Below are 22,515 nucleotides of genomic sequence, written 5' to 3'. Positions count from 1 at the left end.
GATTCACTCTGTAATGGCGGGGGCTGTTAGTCTGACCTTTAAAATGAAGGGACCTCCCCTACCCCCTCTGCTCCCCCAAAACAGACAAAATAAGATGGCAACATGGCTATGGCTCTGCCAAGTCAGGTGGGCTGGGTTCAAATCCCAGCTCTGCTGTGTGGCCCTGGGCAAGTTACTTAACCTCTCAGAGCCTCAGTTTTCCCTTGTAAATGACAGAAACAACACCCACTCTGTGGCTTTGCGTCTTTGCCCAGTGTTCACTCTAATCATTGCTTCATCTCAGTCACGGGCAATGCTGAGACCAGATCCCAGCCTGGAAGCCATGTGTCCAGCCTCCTCCATCACTGTGCCAGGGGACCTCAGGCATGTCCTCGAGCCTCTCTGGGCCTGGTTTCCTTCACTGGCTAATGAGGGTAGGGGGTAGGGCTGAGGAGCAGTGGGGTGACGAGTCTCGCATTACTGGGTCCTGGGTGGGTTTGGTGGGAAAGGACCCATTCACAGGTGGGGTTTGTTTTTCTTCTTTCCTGTGGTGCTGGGGGGGGAACTGGGGAGGAGACCAGGGCCTCAGCACGCTTGGCCAGTGCTCCCCCCCGGGCCACACCCCAGCTCGAGGTTGATGCCAGCCGTCCCCCAGGCGCCCCGCTGTCTGAGCGGTTCCCTGCGGCACCCACCTAGAGTCTGGCGGGGAGCCGGGGCCCTCCTGGCACCCTCGGCCCTGCCCACTGTCCCCCACCTGCCCCCCAAAAGCAAGCCAGACAGACAAAGGAAGAAGAAACCAACAGACAGGGTCACAGACGGCCCCAGACGGCACGGACCACAGAGGTGGAGGGCGTGGGGAGGGGAGCCAGACAGACAGTGAGGGGCCTCTTACGTCTGAGTGGCTTGGCAGTTTCACCCTGCCCTGCGGAGAGAACCAGGCGGAGGTCAGAGTTCTGGTGGCTGCTGGGAGGCCGTTCATGGGACTTCCCTGTCCCCTGGAAGCCCAGCCCTTGAGCTGCCTCCCCGGTCCTGAACCTAACACTGGGTCCCCTCCCCAGGTAGGCACTGTCCCTGTCCCCGAGTGAGGGCTTAGAGCCAGACCCTTTGACATCCTGGGGGTGCTCAGTGAGCTGGCCTAAGCTCATCCCCTGGGGACAGGTGCCTGATCCCACCCGACAGCCAGCGTGCCTGGCAGGGGACTGGGGGGGTGGGAGGGGAGAGAGGGCTCCGGGTCTCTTCTCCCCCACTCCCTGAGCCTCCCCGGCACCTGACGACCCGGGACATACTGTTGGGTGCTGCAGGTACATTCAACAGAGACACACACCCAGGCATTCACATGTGTGCACACTTACACACACACACACAGATCAACACAGAAACACACACGCAGAACTCACATGCTGAAATACACGTGTGCATCCTCATCACCTACACAATCACACACACAGACCTACACACACTCACACCCTTGTGGTTGCATATACATGTATGCAGTGCCTGGAACATCAAAGGTGCCCCTCAGAGGGCTGGCTGAGTGGACATGGAAGTCTTATTACCCATGTTCACAAAGCCGAGACCCCACATGTGTGAGCACAGGGATGGCGTCTTCTGTGCAAGTGCACAACGAGGCAACTGCTCATGTGCTGCCACAGCTCCTATCTCCCTACAGCAAACACCCATTAGAACAAAAGAATTTGCAGAAAAATCAACACAGGTCCCAGTCCAGGGCAGTGATCCAATTCTGGCCTCTAGAGAGACCACAGAGTATCAGTGGCACCCAGGACAAGGAGGAGCCCTTGGGGTGTTGCTGTGCAAGGGCAGGAGTTGTCTGTATACAGTTTTGCTCATGCACTCACATTCCTCATTCCTCTATGACTCCCGACTTCGTGGGACTTTGTTAGAACACCTGCCTTCTACCCGTGACCCCCAGCTGAGCTTCCTACCCCCCCACACACAGATAGGCCAGGCACACTCACACCCAAACACCACGGCTGGGGACCTCAGCAAGAGGAGTCCCTCATTACCTTTTCTAATCCCTTGCCATGTTTTCTCAAGAGGGTGCCCTGCAGAGACAATGTCACAGGGTGATCAACCTGGCATGTCGTGCAGCATGGGGCCCAGGACAGTCATAGGTGTACTGTGGGGATGGGGGCCCACACTGCACAGGTGGCCAGCGACGAGTGCATAGGGACTGTGTGTGCTGGCCTTCATGGCCGACTCTCAAAGATATGAGTCAGAGACACAGGAGAGAGGAAGGGGAGAGAGAGAGAGAGAGAGAGAGAGAGCGAGCGAGCGCAAGAGCTAGAGAGAAGTCAATGCCAAATATGGTCCATTTACATTTAGTGTACATATGAGGCTCTGGGTTCTTGGAGTATCAGAAAAGCAAACAGGCTCCATCCCAGCCAGACCTGAATTTGAATCTTGACTCTGGCATGTGTTCACTCTGTGGCCCTGAGCAAGGGACTCGGCTCTGGGCCTCAGCTTTCCTCATCTACAAAATGGGAATAACAACATCCACTTCACTTAAAGGGTTGTCAGAAACAGCAGTTGTGACCAGGCCTGGTCTACATGGAGTCACCAATAAACACGAATTCCTTTATCCATGGACAAGGGCATTATTTAGGATTGGCACACGGCTGCCAGCCGGAAACCCCAGATGCGCCCGTGAAGAAGAGAGACGAGCAGGTGAAGGTTTGCTGGCCCACAAAGGGGTGATGTACCACTGACAGGGGCCGCCCTGATTTAGCAAGCCTGCTGCCCCCAGGCCAGGCCCTGAGGAGCACGCCAGTGACTGAACCCCGAGAGCTGCTGCAGTCACCCCATTTTTCAGACAAAGAAATGGAGCTTAGAAGGTGAAGTGATTTCCCAAGATCACGAAGAGAGAGAGTGGCCGGGCTAGGATCTGACCCCCAGTCTATCAGACACCGAGGTCCCCCTGCAGCCTCCCACCTGGGCCTCCACCTGAGCATCTGTGCACAGCAGGCGTGGGGCAGGTGGGAACGCCAGTGGACAGAGGAACAGAGCCTGGCGCTGGCACTTGGGGGGTCAGAGGTAGGAGCCTGCCCTGAGAAGCTGAGTCGAGAGCCACGGGGCAAAAGCCTGCCTTCTGGGGTGCGCCTAACAGTTCAAGGCCCAAAGGGGAGGTCAGAGGGGCCCCCTTGACTTTGACCCTCTTTCTAGCTTTGGAGGGAGATCCAGGATCCTGGTGGTATCTGGGCAAAGGAATAAGGGTCGCATCCAACTAGAGGGCAAGGACGGATACGAAGGGGCTGGGACACGGGTTTAGGAGCTGGCAGGTGCCTCCTGGACTTCTAACGGGGCGGGGGAGGTGGGTGTGGCCTCCCGCCCTCCCGGCCCCTCCCCTCCCCATGCCCCGCCCCAGACAGACACAGGCACATCTAGGCGGGAGGTGGGACGGTGGGTGAGGGCTGGTGGGTGGGGAGGGGGCGCTGGGTGGGGTGGGGGTGCAGCCACGCGGTGGGCCGAGTCCAGACACAGAGCGGACGGACAGACAGACGGACAGACGGGCCTCTACTTACGATCATCTGTCAGCCGTGTTGGGGACCGGGCGGTAGGGAGGGGGAATAAGGCACCGTGAGTGTCCAGGGAAGGCCAAGGAGGGGGCGGAGACGGCACCCAGGGGCAGGCCCCTGACCCGCCCTGCGCACGGAGAGGGGAGGCTGGGGAGCCTCGGGCCTCCACCCACCGCTGCTTCTCTGTGGTCCCCAACCCCTCCCTGAGCTCCCCCATCCACCCAGGAGTGTCCTCCCGCTCTGCACTCTGGGCTGTGCCCTCAGTGTGTCACTGCCGCCTGCAAGTTTCTGTCTGCGAGCCTCTGAGCCTCCCAGAGGGTCGCGTGCCTCCCAGGGGTCTGGGCACCTGCCTCCACCCTTCTGGGCAGCCCGATCCCTGGGGACTCTGGTCTCTTCTCCCATCTCTGAAAGACCCAGATGCACAGCCTGGTCTCTGGATAGCCACTGGCCTCTGCTTGGGCTACCTCTGACCTTGGATGCTCTCCGTGACCTCTGGCCTGAGTCTGTCTCTTTACTGACCCCAAAACCCTTTTGGAGACCTGAACACTACTGATCTACAGATGTCTTCAGCCCCGAGCTGACCTTTCTTTTCTGGGTGACCTCTGATCTTTGAATGGTTCCTTGAAATCTCTTGACTCTGTTTGACCTCTTTGACCTTGGAGTAACCCCAACTATTCCCAAGTGACCTCTTAGACCTTTTGATGACCTTGACCCATGTCTGACCTGTCTGACCTCTGGTGGCCTCTACTACCTTCGGCTGGCCCTTGAGCCTTAGATGACCTCTCTGAGCCTCCATCCCCTTGTCCTGGTCCCCCAGCCTCAAGGCACCAAAGCTCTCTAGGCCCCCACAGGGAGCTGGCCCGGTGGCGCGGGGTCCCCTGCGGGCCTCACCGTCTGGTCGGTGAGCGGCGGGAGGACGATGGTCTTCTCCATGGTGTTCATGACCAGCTTCCACAGCTCCTTCAGCACCCGCTTCAGCACCGTCTTCTCGCAGATTTTGGCAAAGAGAGTCAGGCTGGGGGCGGAGGGCGGGTCTGAGAGGGGCTCCCCCAGCGCAGCACGGTAGGGGGCACTCTGCACGCGCAGCCCCGAGGTGCCCTGAGGCCCGACACAGCGGCCTGTGTGGGGCATGTGCAGAACCCTGGTGCTCGGAAGGTCAGCGGGAGCCGCACTGGAAGTGGCTTTGGGGCCTGGGGAGGAGGCTCGCACCTATCATGGGGATGGGGCAGCGGGAGCCATGGAGGGCTCTAGAGGGACATGCCCTGACATTCGCGTGGGAGCAACCTTGCTGTGGGGTGAGCCGGACCAGGAGCGCTGCAGACCAGGGCTGGGAGGGGGCGGGCACCGCCAGGAGGAGGGTGTGGCCCGAGGAGGGCGGACTTGGGAGGAAAACCAGCAGAGGGTTTGTGAGTGGATGTGCGGGGGTTAAGGACAGAGAGGGACAGTCCACATGACCCACACCGACCTACCCCGCCATCCACCAGACCCCGGCCCAGCCTTCTCTCGTTCTCTTCCGTTTCCTTCCCCCTCCCTCCTCCTCACCCATTCATTTCCTTCCTCCTTTCTTCCACCCATCTGTCCGTCCTTCCATCCATCTGTCCGCCCACCATCCTTTTCAACCTTTGAAGCCTCTTTCCTTCAGTCATTCATCTTCTCGCTGCCCAGCCCTGGAGCCCTTCATCCACCCAGCCACCACCCATTCTTCCGTACAGATACTCACTTACCAGTCCTGCCAAGTATCTACCCTCCACTTACACACTCTTTCACACAACCCCCCCCTCCCGGCAAGCCCACTGGAGCCGCCTGGCTCCCTGGCCCGGTTCCGGCCTCCCTGGTCCGTCCCAGCCCCTGTCGGCTCACTTGCTGTCCAGCAGGTCCATGATGGGCTGCAGCACGTTGTCGGCGTCCTGGGCCACACTGCTGCAGGCGCTGGCGGGCACGTTGCCCGTGCCCTTCACCTGGCTGAGGATGTCACCCATCTGTTTGACGCATTCTTCGATGTGTGGCTGAAAGCTGGGGACACAGTGGGGAGGGCTCAGACCCCACTCCCCTGGCCTCCCAGAGGGTGGGGCGGCCAGCGCCAACCTGTGTGGTGGTCCAACGCCACACCAGGGAGCAAGGCCACCCACAGCTGGCAAGGTCGGGACGGGCAGAACCGCGGGGCATTGATCCGTGTTGTTCATTTCATTCTCAAAAGTCCTGCTCGGGGCCTGTCTATCATCATCCCCACTTGACCCATGAATAGGCTAGGGCTCAGAAAGGTTGGGTGATTCTCCCCAGGACACACAGCTAGTAAGCAGTGGAGCCAGGATTTGAACTTGGCATCATCTGGCACTGAGCCTGGTCTCTTCCTCTGCTGAGTCTCCAGATGGCCCAGGCTCCCTCCCCGACGCCCGGGCCCTGTGGATGCCCACCTGGTGGCGAACACCCGGCTGAGCTCATCCAAGACATTGTTGAGTTTCACCTGGAGCTCCTTCAGGATGTCACTGGCCTCGGAGTCCAGCTGAGAGCGGAAGGGACAGCAGGTCAGGAGGACGGAGCATCCAAACACCTGGACTTCTCATCTCACCAGGGAGAGGGAGCCCGAGGGGCAGCAGAGGACAGGAGACCCGGTGAAGCCGCTGGCTTGGGTCTGAAGGGGAAGTGGGGCTAAAACCCAGCCCAAGACCCGGGGGACGCGCTGCGGGGACTCAGGGGGCGCCGCACCTCCTTCCCTCCCATGGCTTCGAACATCTTCTCCAGCTGGACGCGGAGCTGCTGGGTGTTGTTCATGAGGATGCAGGGCTGCGGGCCGGCGGACGACGGGGTCAGGCCTCGGCACTGCCCACCCCCCCAGGGACCGCGTCATGGGCTCAGGGGCTGGGGCTGGGGACCCCGGGCCGCAGGTCAGGTGCGCTCAGGTTCCTGGGATCACTGGGAGCTCGCCTCCGGGGCTGGGGCGGGGTGAGGATTGAAGTGATTTTGCCCCCACGAGCTGGGCTGGGCAGGGTGGGTCCAGAAGAGGGTGGGGGTCCCCTGTGGACCCAGAGCTCCGCACTCACACCCACCACTCAACACCCAGACGACAACACTGAAGGCGCCAGCCTCTACCCCAGTCAGACCCCCAGGACCAGAGACACTCTCACCCCACGCCCATCACACAGCCAGCGAAGGCACAGACATGGCGCCCAGGTGCCCTGTGCCCAGACACACAGAACCCGACACACACCAATCAGCACACTCAACAGCTCGCATCCGGCGGGGACAGTGAGGCCACACGGGCTGGACACACAGATATCCAGGTGTCAGGGCGCGGGGAGGGTGGGGCCCTGGGGACGCTGGGTAGGAGTGGGCAGGGGACAGGACAGGGCGCCCGCAGGTCACCACTTTCTCCTTCTCCTTGGAGCAGTAGGAGGCGAAGTCCTTGGAGATGATGTCCGCGTACTGGAGAAGCACGTTGCTGATGGTCTGGGGGGACACGGGGTGGGTGAGAGCAGGGCAGGGCTGGTCACCAGTCCCAGCAAGACCACTAGCGAGATCATGGATGAACTTCCACTCCACGGCATCTAAGACGGTCCTCTGGGCTGGGTGGATCTCCACCCAGGACGACCATCAACCGCCAGATGAAGACCCAGGTTTGTTTTTTTTTTTTTTAATATTTATTTATTTTTTAGTTTTCGGTGGACACAACATCTTTGTTTGTATGTGGTGCTGAGGATCGAACCCGGGCCGCACGCATGCCAGGCGAGCGCGCCACCGCTTGAGCCACATCCCCAGCCCTGTTTTTTTTTTTTTCTTTTTTTTTTTTTCCTATTTTTTCGTGCTGGGGATTGAACCCGGGGCACTTCACCCCTGAACCACATCCCCAGGCCTTTTTTTGTATTTTATTTAGAGATCGGGTCTCACTGAGTTGCTGAGGCTGGCTTTGAACCTGCAATCCTCCTGCCTCAGCCTCCCTAGTTGGTGGGATCACAGCTGTGAGCCACTGTGCCTGGCTCTTTTGTCTCTCTCTCTCTCTCTCTCTCTCAAGAGAACAACCACCATATTAACCTAGACTCAATCATGACCTGATCCTGAATTGAATCCCAGTCTGACCTGAAATCCCCACCAAGGTCCACCTAGCCTCATGACAATCCAAACTTGAACTCCAATCCAACAATACCAAACTCACCCGGAAACCTTTCTAACTTACAGAGACCACAGCCTCCGCTCCAACCTCAATGCGACTCAAAACCCCATCCAGAAGGACCCCCAGCCTCAAGCACCAACCCCAGCCCCAGCACAACGGCATCACCAACCCCAGCTCCATCCACTCTCCAACCCCAGTCCGGCCCAACCCCAAGTCCCAACAAACCCAAGCTCTGACCTAAACCCCGAATTCGATCACATGGCTCCACCTCCACGGCACCCCCGCCTCCACCCTGAGCAAGCCCAACCCGCCCTGACCCACGCTGCCCCCCGGAGCGCACCCCACACCTTGGCAAAGCGCCTCATGTAGTGCCCCACGATCTGGGGGTCGGGGCACTCGAGCTTCTTGATGATCTCGAAGCTCTGGTTGAGCTGGGAGAAGACGTCCACCACGGAGCAGGAGAAGAGCGCGTGCTCCGAGGTCTGCTGGAACTGCGGGGGGGCAGGAGGGGACGGTGAGAGCAGGGCAGGCCCCGAGCACGCCCTCCTGGCCTCCAGGGGGACAGCGCACACTGACCACCTGGAGGGGTGGCACGGAGTACCCGGATGGCAGACTGCCACCTCTAAAGGTGGTCACAGAGGCCACGGGGTGGGTGGAGAGGTGGACACCCACGGCAGACTGCGCTCACCTCAAGGGCAACGGATGCTCCAGGTGGACCCCAGTGGGTACCCCGAGGGAACGAGGTCACTATGGGCAAACGGGGAGTGTGGTCACATGCTGACCCCTTACCCCATCCTTCTTGTCCCGCTCCAGGGCGCCATGCAGGAAGTCCCGGGACACCTCCTCGTTCTCATCCAGCCACTGAATGACAAACGGCTCAAACCACCTGCGATGGAGGGCTGTGGTGGGGCCCAGCGCTCCCCTCCCCGGCCCTGCTCTGCCTGTTCCCACCCAGTACTGGGGGGTGTCGGGCCGGTTGCACTCCCCCGGACTCACCCTGTGGCCTCGGGTGGCCCTTGCTCCCCTCCCTCACTGGGCTCAGGGACTTTGCCCATGAAATGGACCAAGCAGCAGCCATCAGAGGAAGGCCCAGACTTCATGAGCCCTGGCTCAGATAAACCTCCTTCGCCCTCTGAGTCCTGTTCCCTACACGGTCCGCATTCTGCATCATGGATTCCGCCACCAGGATTCAACCCACTGGGGTTCAAAAATAGTGTGCAGAGCCGGGTGCGGTGGCACGCCTGTCATCCCAGCGGCTTGGGAGGTTGGGGCAGGAGGAACGTGGGTTCAAAGCCAGCCTCAGCAATGGAGAGGTGCCAAGCAACTCAGTGAGACCCTGATACAAAATATGGCTGGGATGGGGCTCAGTGGTGGAGTGCCCCTGAGTTCAATCCCTGGTACCAAAAATAAATAAATTAATAAATTAAACACAACACAGTAGTGTGCAGACACCGCACCATCTAGTAGAAGGGACCTGAGCACCTCAGACTTTGTGTCCTGGAACCACTCCCAGTGGACGCTGGGGGATGACTGCACAGCAGACTGTCCCACAGGGTTGCTGTGAGCAGTGACCAGTGTGGCACTCAGTAGGTCCTGAGGAATCGGTGGCCACCATCCCCATCCCCCACATAGCGCAGGTGTCGGTCACCCCAAGTTCACCTCCTGGGTCCATCGCTGACCTCACTGGACCAAGTCACCGGCATCTTTTAACCTCCATTTCCTCACCCAGAAAGTGGGGACGGTAACGCCCTCGTGTCACCTCATGGAATCACCAGGAGGATTAGGTGAGAAAAGGCACAAGGGACAGCGCTGTGCGTCCCCGGTCTCTCTGACCACAGACGTTCTGGGCTATGGGGGTCCACAGTCCAGTGGCTGGGAGTCAAGGAGACGGGGCGTGAGCCCCACTGTGCCCTGACGCCCAGGCGTCCCTTAGCGGGTCTGCCCTCTGCTCCGGGTCCCCTGGCTGCGGCGCAGTCCTGGCTCTGGCCAGGCTCGGGCGGAGGACTTACGCGGGGTACTCGGGCACGCGGTCCTTGAAGGCGGGAAGCTCTGCCACGTACTCATTGTAGAGCCACTTGACCTTGAAGTGCAGATTCATGTAGTCGGCGCTCTTGCACAGGCGGTGCTTGTCATGCTCTGATGGGGACAGAGGGGACGGCTCACCCGGGAGGGTCCGCCACCCTCCCCTCTGTCTCAGCAGACAGGTGACGACTGGCGTCCGACGCCGGCAGAGTCCAGACACTTGCAGCCTTGGAGGGGATGCTTGGGTCCCGTTTGGGCAGCGGCGTGGCCGGGGCGGGTGGGACTCACCGTCCATGGCGTACTTCATGTCCTGGGCGAACAGGTTCCACATCACCTCGGCGCTGATCTTCCCCACATTCAGCTCTTGGGGAAACCTGGCAAAGTCACGGAAGCATGAACTCTAGGCGACCGAAGCCAGAGGGCACGGGCTGCTCCTCCTTCCCTGTCCAGGTGGCCGTGTGGGCAGGGCAGGGGTCTGCATTCAAGTCCCCCATGGACACTGACTAGCCGAGCAGCTGCGCTAAGGCCTGGATCAACCTCAGCCTCTGCCACCCACTCTTCCCTGCGTCCCTCCGTCCACTCATTCACTCACTGGCCCAAATATTGCCTGTCCACCCACCCGGCCATCTGTGCATCCAGCCATCCATCACCTCTCCATCTGTCCCTCCATCTATTCATTCACTCACCACACATCCACACATCTACCTGCACCCACCCGGCCGACCACTCCCTTGCCCACCCTTCCCTCCATTCCTGTCTCTACCCATCCATCCATCCATCCATCCATCTTTCCATCCATCATCCATCCATCCATCCATCCATCCCCCATCATCCATCCATCCATCATCTATCTTTTCATCCATCATCCATCCATCCATCATCTACTCATCTTTCCATCCATCCATCATCCACCATTCACCTTTCCATGCATCATCCATCCATCCATCCCCCATCATCCATCCATCCATCCATCCATCTTTCCATCCATCCATCATCCATCCAACCACCCATTCATATACCCAGCCATCCATGCCCACCCATTCCTTCATCTACCACTCACTCACCATCCGCCCACCCATTCACCCACCTGTCTATCCATTTACCCATCCATCCATTCTTCTCTGTCTATCCACCCATACATCCACTGTGCTCCATCCAGCTAAATCCATTATCTTAACTCTATATCTAAGTAACCAGGAGCTGTTAGCACCCCAAATTAAGGGGCCCCTTTAGCACTCACCTCAGAAGAAATTAAACACAACAGCTCACAGAGCTAACACGGATGCGTATTTCACAGATACGTAGATCCCCAACAGACCTGCACCCACATGCACACCACTATACAATATCATACAATATTTTATTACACAATACACAATATTTATATTGGATAATATTGTGTATTTATTGGACACAATTCAACCCACTGACCACCACTATACACGAACTCCTGTACACACACACACTTCAAATAGGAAACAACTTAAATGCAAAACATTCGGTAGAGCATCTAACCTTTAGTAAATATTTGAACAACACTCTCTATGGTTATTTATGAATTTATACACACGTACAAAATTGCACACGTATGTACACAGTTATTCACGCAAATCAGCACTTAGAAAATGCATATTATCTACCTGCACACATATTATGTACCTGACTTCACATGGGCAGAACCACACCCGTGCCCCTCCACCCACAGCCTATTTGTAATGAGACATGGTCCCCTTTACACACTAGACACAAAGCTGTGTGTCGCACACTCACAACCGCCCCGGGGAGGGAACCCACGGGCCGCGACTCACTGGTTGAGGCAGGGGGTGTAGGAGTTCTTGTCCTCCTCGATGATGGACACTATGAGGGTGATCAGCTTGGACCAGAAGTCCAGGTTCTTGATGCTGGGCCCCTGCTCCTCGGGGGGAACCTCCCCCTTCTTGGCCTGGAAGGGACAGTGGTGACATGGGTCCGAGGGCTCCAGGGTCAGTGCCCAGTCAGTGCTTACAGGGGGCAGAGGTGGGGGAGGCGTGGCCCTGTGGAAGGTAACCAGCTCGGGCACAGCCTGCCTGAAAACTGGCCCCACAGAGTTGCTCATGTCCCCAGGGCCCTGCGAGCTCAGGACTCTCAGACTCGACTCAGAAACCCGCTGAATGCGCCCAAGACCTGCAGAGCGGGCGGATCGGGAAGGAATGCAAACCAAGCGGCCGGCGGGACAGAAGTCAGCCCCAGAGCCGGTTCCGCGGAACCGAACTCGGCCCAACCGCACTGAATGGAGGGGAATCAAACTTCACTGGGTTGAAGGAACCTCAGGTGAAGTCGGGGATTCAATCTGATGGACACGTCCAAGAGCAACGTCAACAAACTGCAAATCAACAAACTGCAAATAAACAGGCTCCGACTCAGCCCAACCCACTCAAGGCAACCGGAGGCCCCCCAACCCACGTCCCTGCAGGGCACCCACTCTTCTCGGCCCAGCAGAGCTTCAGAAACGAGCCCCCTCCACGGACAAGATCCCATTAACCGACTTCACTGAGAACAGCTGCATCTGACCCACACCCCAGCTCACCCCGACTCAACCCTGTGGAGAACAACCTGACGGAGGGAACGGAGCGGATGCCGAGTGGAACACAATGGACGGGTGGAAATGAACGAGTTCAAGCTCCAGCTCAGCCCAGTCCAGTTAATTCTGTTGACTAATTTGTCAAGAGCAATCTCGAGCCCAGCCGACCAAACAGCAGTAAACGAAAGGACACTGATTCAGGTGAACCCAGCCAGTTCTACCAGTTCACCTCGACTCAGTTCAGTCCAGTGATCGATGTCACCCAAATCAATCGAGTGTGAGGGCACACAGCGGGGTCCAGGGATGATCTCAGCTAGGGTGTCTCGTCCTAACAGAAGCCAGGCCAGGGGACACCCTGGCTCCCACCGTCCCCCAACTTCCCCATCTCAGTGCTAATTACCTGGTTGTCAATTTCCAACTTGAACAACTTTGCCTCCTTCTAGAATATCCACTCCCCCAAGCCTCATCCGCAATCCCGGGACATTATGTGCACAGACAAGTGTTTGTTGAATGATCTCAAATCAGTTGAGTTCAAATGGTTAAAAATGAAATTCTTTAGAATTTTTTTTTTTTTTAGTTGTAGATGGACACCATGCCTTTATTTTGTTTATTTACTTTTATGTGGTGCTGAGGGCCGAACCCAGGCCTCACACGTGCCAGGCCAGCGCTCTACCGCTGAGCCATGGCCCCAGCCCTAAAAATGAATTTTCTATTCAAGAAATTCCACTCAACTTGTCTCGAGTGACTGATCTTCTCCCAGGCTCACCGTTTTGGGCCCAACTCAACTCAGCAAGCAAATTCCCTGAGCGCCTACTGTATGCCCAAGGCTCAGCACTTAACTGGACTTGATCTGAAGCTTCTCTTATCAAATCTCTCCCCCAATCCTGAGATGGGGGCTCAGAGCTCCCCATAAAGACGACACTGAGGCTCAGAACGGTTGAGTCCCTCGAGAAGGGGCAGGGCCGGGATGGGGGCCAGGGCCGGGCTGGTGTCCCTGCTGCCCTCTGCGCGGGCTCCTCACCGGGTCGGTCTGGTACTCGCGGCTGTAGAGTTCGTGGCAGTTGTTGAAGATGTACTCGTAGGTGGAGTTGAGGCAGGCCTTCACGCAGTCCTTCACCACCTGGCTGGCACGGGGCGGGCTCTGCAGCTCTTGTACCTGAAAGGAGGACGCGGGCAGGGGTGGGCACAACCGGGCAGGGGCACCCAGGAAGTAGCCACGATCACTCTGGGTTCAAGAACTGAAGCAGCGGTGTGAGGCAGAAGGTCAAAACCACAAGGAGAGATCACGCACCCTTCAGAACCAAAGGGAGCTGGGGAGGTCGTGGAGAGAAGGGGACCCCGCACACTGGGAATGTCAGTCCCACTATGAAGCCACCACGTAAGCATACGGAGGTTCCTCAGAAAGTTAAAGATAGCCAGCCGGGTGCGGTGGTGCACGCCTCTAATCTCAGCAGCTCGGAAGGAGGCTGAGGCAGGAGGATCGCGAGTTCAAAGCCAGCCTCAGCAAAACTGAGGCGCTAAGCAACCCAGTAAGCCCCTGTCTCTAAACAAAATACAAAATAGGGCCGGGGAGGTGGCTCAGTGGTTAAACGTCCCTGGGTTCAATCCCAGGTACCAAAAAAAAAAAAAATTGTTTTTTAAATTAAACACAGAACTATCATATGGCCCAGCAGCCTCCCTCCTGGGTATGCATCCAGAGGAAACGAAATCAGTATGTAGAAGAGACACCTGTGCCCTGGGCTCACACACCACTCACAAGAGCCATGGAGTGGAAACAACCCGAGTGGCCATCAACCGAGGGGTAGGGGGAAAATGGGGCGGTGTATGCACCTAGCGGAATACCATTTGGCCACTAAAAAAGAACGAAATCCTGGCCCCTGCAGCCACACAGATGCAACTGGAGGCCACCGCGTTAGGTGAAAGGATCCAGACACAGGAAGACCGACGGCCACAGCCTCACCACATGCAGATCTAGAATGTGACCTCGTAGGAGGTCGGAGTAGAGTGGCGGTCAGCAGAGGCGGGTGGGGACAGGGAGGGGCGACCGAGGACAAGAAGCCACAGTTAGATGGGAGCCAGAATCCTGCAGGACCCTCCCCATGGCACTCCAGGGGCTCAGGTCCCCTCTCCTACCTTCATCCGGAAGAAGGTGATGCTGGTGAGGAGGTCCACAGTGGACTTGAGGTCCTGGAGTCGCTCGGGGCTGCTGGCTGGGAAGTTATTCTGTTGGAGCGAGAGGAGAGGCGGGCTAGGAAGCAGGCTGGGGGGCGGGAGTCAGGGCATGGGGGGTACCGGAGCTCCCAAGTTTCAAGAGGCGGGCTGGAGGGTGACAGGGTGTGCCTGGCTGCCCCAAGCCAGCGGGCAGTACTGCCCGCCGGGGGGCATCCCACGTGTTAGGAGGCTCCTCTGTGCACAAGCCTCTCGGTAGCCGTCCCCTTTAGGCACACACAGAGGCATGACACGTGCGCTTCTCACCCGGTACATGGAGAGGTCGATCCTCAGGGAGTTGTGCAGCTGGTCTAGCAGTTTCACAAAGCGCTCTTTCTGAGGAGGCAGGGGGATGGAGGATTGATGGAGGCCGGCCTTAGTGGTCTAGAGAAGTCACTGACAGTGGCTGCCAGTCCCCATGAGCAGAACCCTCATCACATCTATTTTCCTTCTACATCATTCTACAGAGGACCAAGCTGAGGCTTAGAGAAGGAGAGTGACTGGTGCAAAGTCACACAGCAAGTCAGGTCCAGGTTGGGAAACCAGGAGTCAAGCAAGACCTGGCAGCAATGCGCTGGGTTCCCCCTCACCCTTCTGCACCCAGCCCTGGGACTGACCCCGAAGTTGGAGGCTGCAAAGCGGTCGGAGGCAGACACGTTGGTGGAGGCGGTGGTGTGCGCATAGTAGGCGTTGATGTTGGCGAGCAGGGTGCTCATGACGGCGGGCACACCGGGGCACATGTACTTGGAGGAGAGGCAGGCAAAGTGGCTGGCGAGAGGAGTGGGAGGCACTGGGACGGGGCCAAGATGGGCGGAGGCCCCCAAGGTGCCTCCAAGGGGCACCAGCAAATGGCACCCTCACCCCCCAAACCAGTTCCCATCCTTCTGCCCCTTCTGTCCCGATTTCTCTGTGCCTCCTGCCCCCACCTTTCCAGACTTCTGGGTGGCGCTGCAGCTTCTAACCCAGTCTCCTCCCTGTCCTCTAGCTGTTACCAAGGGCGCCCTACTGGCCTCCCCGGGAACTGCACCACCCGCCACGCCCACTCCCTCTCTGGCGCTTGCTCCTAAGACCTCTCCAGCCCACATCCGCCAGCGTCCACTCCGGGCCCCTCCCGCTTTCCACACGCCCCCGCCCCGGGCTGCGGCCTCACGTCATGGCTTGGTAGATGGACTCGACGCCGTAGCGCATGGCGAACTCGTCCACGATCTCCTGCGCCGTCTCGTCGTAGTACACCTTCCAGGCGTCGTCCCCCTTGGCGTCCGGGATCTTCACCACCCCGTTGTTCTGCACGTCCGTCACGAAGTGGAACAGGTTCTGCGGCCACGGGGAGCCGGGGTCATGATGGAGGGCGCGAGGGACAGCAGGGGCCCGAGCTCCCCGGCATGTCGCCTGCCCGCCTGTGCGTGCCTTCGTTTACTGAGCTGCCGGTTCACCCACCCACTCACCCAGCCGTCCGCCCGGCCCCTCCACATTTCACCCAGCCTTCCAGTAACCCAGCCACACAGGCACTGCCCATCCACGTCCACCCACGGCTCTGCCACGCGTCTAGCTGCCATCCACCATCTATCCATCCGTCGATTCACCCACCCACCCATCTATGCACCCGCCTGTCCATCCACCGTCTCGCCCATCCATCCCACTGCCCCCAAGTCCCTCATCCTTCCTTTTATAATTCAACCACATATCCATGCATCCATCCCATAACCTGTCCACAACTTAACCCATCTATCCAATCTGTCCGTCCTGACCTCCGCTCACCACCCATGTTCCCTCCTCCACCTGCCAAAACCTAGCTGCGCATCTTTCCAATAAGTCTGCGCCATGCCCCCAGCCCCACCATCTCCCCCAGTGTGGTCTCTCCAGCCAAGGGTTCATCCAGCCTCCCACACCCATCGACATCAGCCAACAGCACCTGTCAACTCATCGCCATCATCCATCTTTCCACCCAGTCACCTCTACTTGGAGTGACTCACCAGACTCCTGACTCCGCCCCTCTGCTCTTATCCATCTATTCAGCTCACTCATTCTCTTACCATATCTCTGCCTGTCTGTTCACTATCTTAACACTCACTCATCCATCAATCGCTCATTCATTTATCAGCATTCATTTAAAAAAAAAAAGAGTCCTGAGTATATAGTTCCCTCCAGAAGCCCCCAGGCAGCCAAAAGAGACAGATGGACACTCAGAGTCCAGCCCGGGATGGAAGGAAGGCCACGGAGTTGAGGGGCGGGGAGTTGGCCTGGAAGTCAAGCAGGGCTTCCCAGAGGAGGAGGCCCTGGAGTCCGACCTTGAGGGGTGGAGAGGAGGCCTTCAGGTAGAGGGGATGGCACAGGGACTGTCTGAGAGGGACTGGGGCAGGGTGTGCATAGCTCCAGAGGACAGGGCGGAAGTGGCCAGCAGTAATGGCAAGGGGCGGGCAGCAGGAAGGTCCCAGCACAGAATTCTCAGCAGCTTTGACGGTGGCTCAGCGGGGCTCACCTCGTGCAGACAGGTGTACTGGACATGGTAGGGGGCCACCTTCTCCTCGCCCTTGATCTCTACGCTGATGTGTAGCCGGATGGCGCCAGACACTGCGGATTTGTCTGTTCTCTTATCTGCAGGGCAAAAGGGGCTGGTGATCCCAGAACTCTGAGCACAACCCTGGGCTCCTTTATGTCTGCACCATTCTCTTGTCCTTCCAGGCCTGGGGGTCTCCCTGGGCTTCTGTCTCCTCCCTCAGACTAGAGTTCCTTAGACCCTGCCTCTGCCTTCACACAGGGTCCTAGACCTGGATTCTTCACTAAGATTAAGTTCTTTTATGGGGTGGGGCATGCCAGGGATTGAACTAAGAGGCACTCGGCCACTGAGCCCCATACCCAGCCCTATTTTGCATTTTATTGAGAGACAGGGTTTCACTGAGTTGCTAAGTGCCTCACTTTTGCTGAGGCTGGCTTTGAACTTGAGACCCTCCTGCCTCAGCCTCTGGAGCCACTGGGATTCCAGGCGAGCACCAAAGTGCCCGGCAGGATTAAGCTCTTGAGTCTGAGTCTCTCTCCTTAGACTAGCAGCATCCCCAAACTGAAGTCTCAGGCCCCAGCTCCTCTCAGACGCTCTACCCAGCAACTGGTCATCTTCCCAGGCAGGTTTGATGGGTTCAGGCCTCTCTCCTCAGTCCAGGGTCTCCAGGTCTCACTTTCTGCCTCCACAGTCAAAAAGAGATACCTGGATGTCTCCTAACCCATGAATGATGCTCGTGATCTCTGCTCATCCCTCCCAGATTGTGCTCTTCCTACACCCTCAGACTATACTCATGCACACTCCTCCTCCCTCAGATGGTGCTCCCCAGATTCTACGCATCTTTTTAGACATGGGTCTAGGTTCTGTGGGGCTCCGCTCAGATTGGGATTCCCAAATCATAGCCCCCTCCTTAGACTAGATTCTCAAAGCTCAATCTTTCTTCTCAGATTGGGTCTCTGGGTCTGCATCTCTCCCCTCAGACTGGATTCCCAGGCTTTGCTTCCTGCCTCCCATGTGAGACTGGGCTATGGAGATTCTGCCCTTCCCCTTCTTTCTTCCTATAGCAAATTAAGAAGTTCCTGGGCTCTGCTCACCTTCTCAACCTTGGTGTTTCCTGCCCCTACCAAGTTGGGCACATGGACCCTGCCTTCCCCACCAGATGAACTTTCTCAACCAAACTCCTTCTGAGACCCCAGCTCCCCACTCCGCTGGGCTCCCTGCTCTGTCTGGTTACCTGGGGACTGTCCCTGCCTCGCTCACCCAGATTGTACCACACGTCCATCTCGCCGCTGAGCGTCCGAACCTCGATGATAGTCTGCCCCAGGAAGTCATCGGACTCCCTCTTGAACCTCTGCTTCACGCGGGATTTGATGTCATCATCCTCATCCCAGACGCGGACCTTGATGCGGTCAGAGGAGTTGTGACATTCACTGCACAGGGAGGAGGAGGCAGGGACAGGGATCAGGCAGCTGGCACGTGCTGGGTCTTGGGACCCTCTCTAGCTACCCCAGAAGTGAGCTCTAGGTGGGGCTGGGGACCCAGCCAGGTGCTTACAAGTGGAAATTCTCTTCCCACACGGGGTTGAGGTTCCCATAGATGGTTTTTGTCCGTTTCTTGGTCTTCCCAACCTGGACTGTGACATAAGGGTCACTGGATCCCGTCTTGTCCTTTGCCTGCAAGCCTTGGGCACAGACCACTAGAAGACACAGAGGACAGATATGGAGATCAGGGTCAGGCACACCAAGAACAGGTGCTCCACATGCTCCAGGCTGTTCACCGGGGACATTGTGACCTGACCTCAGCACAACAGCAGGGCACACTAGGCTTGCCAGAGATTTAACACAGATGGTGCCCTTGGCCCATGTAGGATGGCAAAGTACCCAGCCACCTCGCCCATGGGTAGGACTGCTCTCAGCCACATGCACATTCTGTGCTGTCTCCCAGAGGTCCCCAGGAGGACTCAGTCCCAGCTGCACAGGAAATCATCTGCTCACTTGCGCCCCCTGCAGGCTCCACCCTAGACTCAAGTCCCAGTCTCCCACCTGGGTCTCCTGGGGTCAAATCCTGGAACACCTACTTGCCCTGAAATTCTCCTCCTCAAGTTCAAATGCGGTTGGGTGTGGATAAACATCCCAGGGCTCTTGCCCTTGGGTGGGATCACTCAGAGACATACGCTAAACATTGTCCCCTAAGGTCATCCAAGAATCTGAGCCCTAGTTGTCACAGTATTGCCTGCTCATTGGCACCACCTGCAGGGATCCTTTCTTTGATGTCCTACTCCCCAGCCTTCCCCTGGGCCTCTGAACCACGTGCCCTCAACTTTCTTGAGGGTCTCGTTCATTGAGCTTGTGTAGATGGCGAGCACACGCAAGAACTTGGAACAGACAGGGACACACCCAAGTACAACACAGCAAAGCAGAGAGTCCTGGGCGTGGAGTAGAGCCCAGGGGCTGAAAAGGAGGGGCCGTGCCACGCCCTGCGCCTCACCAGTGATGCTGATCTTGGCTGACCACTTGGACGTGCCGTCCAGCACGCTCTGCTTGACTGCCTTCATCTGCTGCGTGTGCGCCGTCTTGGTCACAGCGAAGATTTCCTGGATGAGCTCGAAGATCTCGGGCTTGTTGCGCTCCCGGATCTTCATGCGGTCTTTGAGCACCATGATGATGTTCTGTGTCCTGTCCTCCGCCCCGTGCTTGGAGCTCTTCTCCGCGGCCCCTGCGGACGTCCATGGCTATCACTGTCCCAGTGCATTCCACCCAGAGGAGCCAGCAGCCCCACCCGAAGAGCTCCCTTGGTTGGGACCACCTGCATTTTATGCCATGGGGACTCAGAAGTCACCTTCAGAAGTTAGCTTCCTACCTGCTCCGAGTCTCTGAATGCCCCTACACAGGCGTTTCACCCTGAGGTCCTCTGGTTCTGAGCCCCGCCCCTCGTCCTCACCCCTCCTTAGGCCACGCCTCCCAGGAGACACACCCTCCTCCTCCTCACCATTGAACCACGCCCATTTTGAGTCCCCACCCACTTGGAGTCCCCACCCACTTGGAGTCCCCGCCCATTCAGAGTCCCTGCCCGCTATGTGTCCTCCCCTCACGTGGAGTCTTCTCCCCTCTCTGAACCAGGTGTCCTTGGTGTCTGGCCCTCTCCGAATCCTTTTCCCTGAGCCCCACGCCGTCTCAGCCCAGCTTCTTGTGAGTCGTCACCCCTGTCCCAGCCAGCTGCTCCCCAATCCTGAACTGAGCACATCCTCGCCACCTGAGGCGTAGCCCCTCTTAGACACTTCTGCCCAGTCCTTCCCAGTCACCCCCGCGTCTCCGCCCCCTTCCAAGCCTCTTCCTCTGTAGCCTCTCCCACTCTGAGCTGGTTGCTCCCTGGGATCCCTCCCTTCGCCCCACGGACCCAAACACTAGGCTTATTTTTCTCCAAGGAAAACGCCTCTTTCCATTAACTCCGCCCCTTGCTCCGCCCCACCCCTCTTTGACCCCTCACAGCTCCCGTCCCCGCCCTCGATCCCCTAACTCAACCTCCTAATCCTCCTGTTCCGCCTGCCTGTCTTATTCCTCCTCCTAGCCTTGTCCCTCCTGGGAAGCCCGCCCAGGTCCCTGCAGCAGTCAGAGGTCCCCGCCCAGAGGTGCCCCTGAGCTCCGCCCCTAGCCTGGTCCCGCCCACCGCCCCGCCCAGAGGCGCCCCAGCACTCTGCACTGGGCACTTGGCACTCCGTGAGCACAGACCCCGAACTCACGCTGCAGGCAGTCGGCGTTAAGCAGGTCCTGGCACTTCTCATGGCACTTGACGCCGCACTCGGTGCAGCGCATGCCCTGCCGCGCGATGCCCCACAGCAGCCCCTCGCACTCATAGCAGTAGGTGGGCGTGGTGGCCGTCCACACTTCGAAGTTGTGTGGCGTCGTGCAGGAGATGGGGTAGATTAAGGCTTGCAGGGTCTTCTTGTAAACGTGGTTTTTCTGCGGGGATGGAGGGAAAGCAGCATGGGCCCCTGCCAGCCCTAACCTGGGGGGCACTGCCCGTCTTGTGTCCTCTCCCCCACCCCCATGCTGAGCGCTGTAAAGTCCCAGTCCCTCCCTTCCCCAAGTTGCTCATCTGTGTCACACCCCTTCTCTTCCTGGAGGACATGAGAGGCTTGGACACTTCCAGGAGCTCCCGCGCCCCCCCCTCCCAGTTCATCCCTAACTCAGGGAGGGGTGGTGCCCCACACACCAGCTCTTCGTTGTTCAACGTGCTCGAGGCCAAGGCCGAGGTGATGCCAGCTTTTCTGGACTGGACCAGAGACTGGGGCAGGAAAGTCACAAAGGGAGTCACAGCCACAGATGGGAAAGGTCAGCGCAGATTGGGGCCACCAGCCACGGATGGGAGTCACCACAACCAATTGGAAACAGGTCACAGACAGCAGCGACAGCAGACCCAGCAGAGAATAAGAAGTGACAGAGGCTGAGTCAGGAGCTACTCTGGGAGGTGAGCAGCCCTGCACCTCTGACTTGCAACCGCCCACCACAGATAGGCTTGGGGGTCACACTTGGCTGTGATCACCAGCCACAGAGCAAAACCATCAGCCACTCCGTGAACCAAGGTAGGTGAAAGGTGGGAAGTCAGAGGTGGGAATCAAGGTTCCCCCAGAACCCACGATTAGGGGAAAGGTGGAAGATCCCCCATGTAGGTGGATTTGGAGAGGAGACCCCGGGGGGCCCAATTCACCATCACTCACCATGGCCTGAAGTGTCCACGAAGCACGTGGGATAGAAATCAGATTACATTAGTCACAGAAAATGCCTAGCCAGGCCCCTGTCCCAAGACCACCATGAGTAGTTGTACAGGTTGCGCATGCTCACATCTGCCCGGTAGTGAAAGGCACAGGCGCTTACCAGATCGCTCACAAGTGGAATGGGCTTCCTCTTGCGGATGTCCGGCATGCTGTCTATGATGATGAGACCGCCCCCAGGGCTGTAAGACACACAAGGACATGAAGGAAGGCCCAGGTGTCACCAGCTCCCATGCAGATATCACCTGAAGCCTGTGCAGGATACTCAGGTGTCAGGGGTTCAGCTGTGTCCCACAGAAAGATATGCTGAAGCCCTGACCCCCAATAGTTTAGGATGTGACTTTATTTGTTTTGTTTTGTTTTGTTTTTGTGGTGCTGGGAATGGAACCTAGGGCCACACCCCCAGCCCCACTGACCTCCACCCCAACCCCAAGATGTGACCTTACTTGGAAATAGGGTTACTGCGGTTATGATTAGTTAAAATGAGGTCTTAGTGGAGTAGGGGGCCCTTAATCCAACATGACTGGTGTCCTTATTGAAAGATAGTCATGAGACAACGTGGGTGAGTGTCAGAGCGATGCATTCACAGACCAAAGGGCTCATGGTTTGGAACAAACACCAGAAATCAGAAGGGGGGAGAGAGAGAGAGAGAGAGAGAGAGAGAGAGAGAGAGAGAGAAAGAGACTGTCCCTATACAGATTTCACGGGACATATGGCCCCACCAATACCTTGATTTAAGACTCCGGGCCTCCAGAGCCGTGAGAGAATAAATTCCCATTGTTTTAAGCCACTGAGTTTGTGATAATTGATTACAGCAGCTCTAGGAAATGAAGATTC

General features: G+C 57.9%; 1 protein-coding gene across 3 annotated transcripts in view; it reads right to left on the bottom strand.

Annotated features, from left to right (window-relative positions):
* Unc13a (unc-13 homolog A) overlaps nucleotides 1–22,515 on the bottom strand; it is a 60,991-nt gene that overhangs the window by 11,872 nt on the left and 26,604 nt on the right. For 2 of the 3 annotated variants that reach the window (XM_058576499.1, XM_046436882.2), the window contains exons 13-38: nucleotides 21,782–21,860; nucleotides 21,625–21,630; nucleotides 21,120–21,191; nucleotides 20,647–20,866; nucleotides 19,395–19,622; nucleotides 18,462–18,603; nucleotides 18,168–18,337; nucleotides 16,890–17,005; nucleotides 15,561–15,724; nucleotides 15,028–15,178; nucleotides 14,678–14,746; nucleotides 14,336–14,425; nucleotides 13,224–13,358; nucleotides 11,451–11,584; nucleotides 9,931–10,016; nucleotides 9,630–9,756; nucleotides 8,410–8,506; nucleotides 7,968–8,111; nucleotides 6,876–6,959; nucleotides 6,219–6,296; nucleotides 5,927–6,015; nucleotides 5,373–5,525; nucleotides 4,404–4,527; nucleotides 3,519–3,524; nucleotides 2,004–2,042; nucleotides 872–901 (exon numbers count right to left, since the gene is read on the bottom strand). In XM_058576499.1, the coding sequence (XP_058432482.1) occupies nucleotides 872–901; nucleotides 2,004–2,042; nucleotides 3,519–3,524; nucleotides 4,404–4,527; nucleotides 5,373–5,525; nucleotides 5,927–6,015; nucleotides 6,219–6,296; nucleotides 6,876–6,959; nucleotides 7,968–8,111; nucleotides 8,410–8,506; nucleotides 9,630–9,756; nucleotides 9,931–10,016; nucleotides 11,451–11,584; nucleotides 13,224–13,358; nucleotides 14,336–14,425; nucleotides 14,678–14,746; nucleotides 15,028–15,178; nucleotides 15,561–15,724; nucleotides 16,890–17,005; nucleotides 18,168–18,337; nucleotides 18,462–18,603; nucleotides 19,395–19,622; nucleotides 20,647–20,866; nucleotides 21,120–21,191; nucleotides 21,625–21,630; nucleotides 21,782–21,860 (2,833 nt within the window). The remainder of the gene's footprint in view (nucleotides 1–871; nucleotides 902–2,003; nucleotides 2,043–3,518; nucleotides 3,525–4,403; nucleotides 4,528–5,372; nucleotides 5,526–5,926; nucleotides 6,016–6,218; nucleotides 6,297–6,875; nucleotides 6,960–7,967; nucleotides 8,112–8,409; nucleotides 8,507–9,629; nucleotides 9,757–9,930; nucleotides 10,017–11,450; nucleotides 11,585–13,223; nucleotides 13,359–14,335; nucleotides 14,426–14,677; nucleotides 14,747–15,027; nucleotides 15,179–15,560; nucleotides 15,725–16,889; nucleotides 17,006–18,167; nucleotides 18,338–18,461; nucleotides 18,604–19,394; nucleotides 19,623–20,646; nucleotides 20,867–21,119; nucleotides 21,192–21,624; nucleotides 21,631–21,781; nucleotides 21,861–22,515) is intronic. The other variant, XM_046436884.2, reaches the window with a different exon arrangement.

The sequence above is a fragment of the Marmota monax genome, unplaced genomic scaffold (genome assembly GCF_021218885.2).
Source record: "Marmota monax isolate L192 unplaced genomic scaffold, Marmota_monax_Labrador192_F-V1.1 WCK01_AAM20220418_F8-fsc00021, whole genome shotgun sequence".
Lineage (NCBI taxonomy): Eukaryota > Metazoa > Chordata > Mammalia > Rodentia > Sciuridae > Marmota > Marmota monax.
This window is presented reverse-complemented; position numbering and strand designations above follow the sequence as displayed.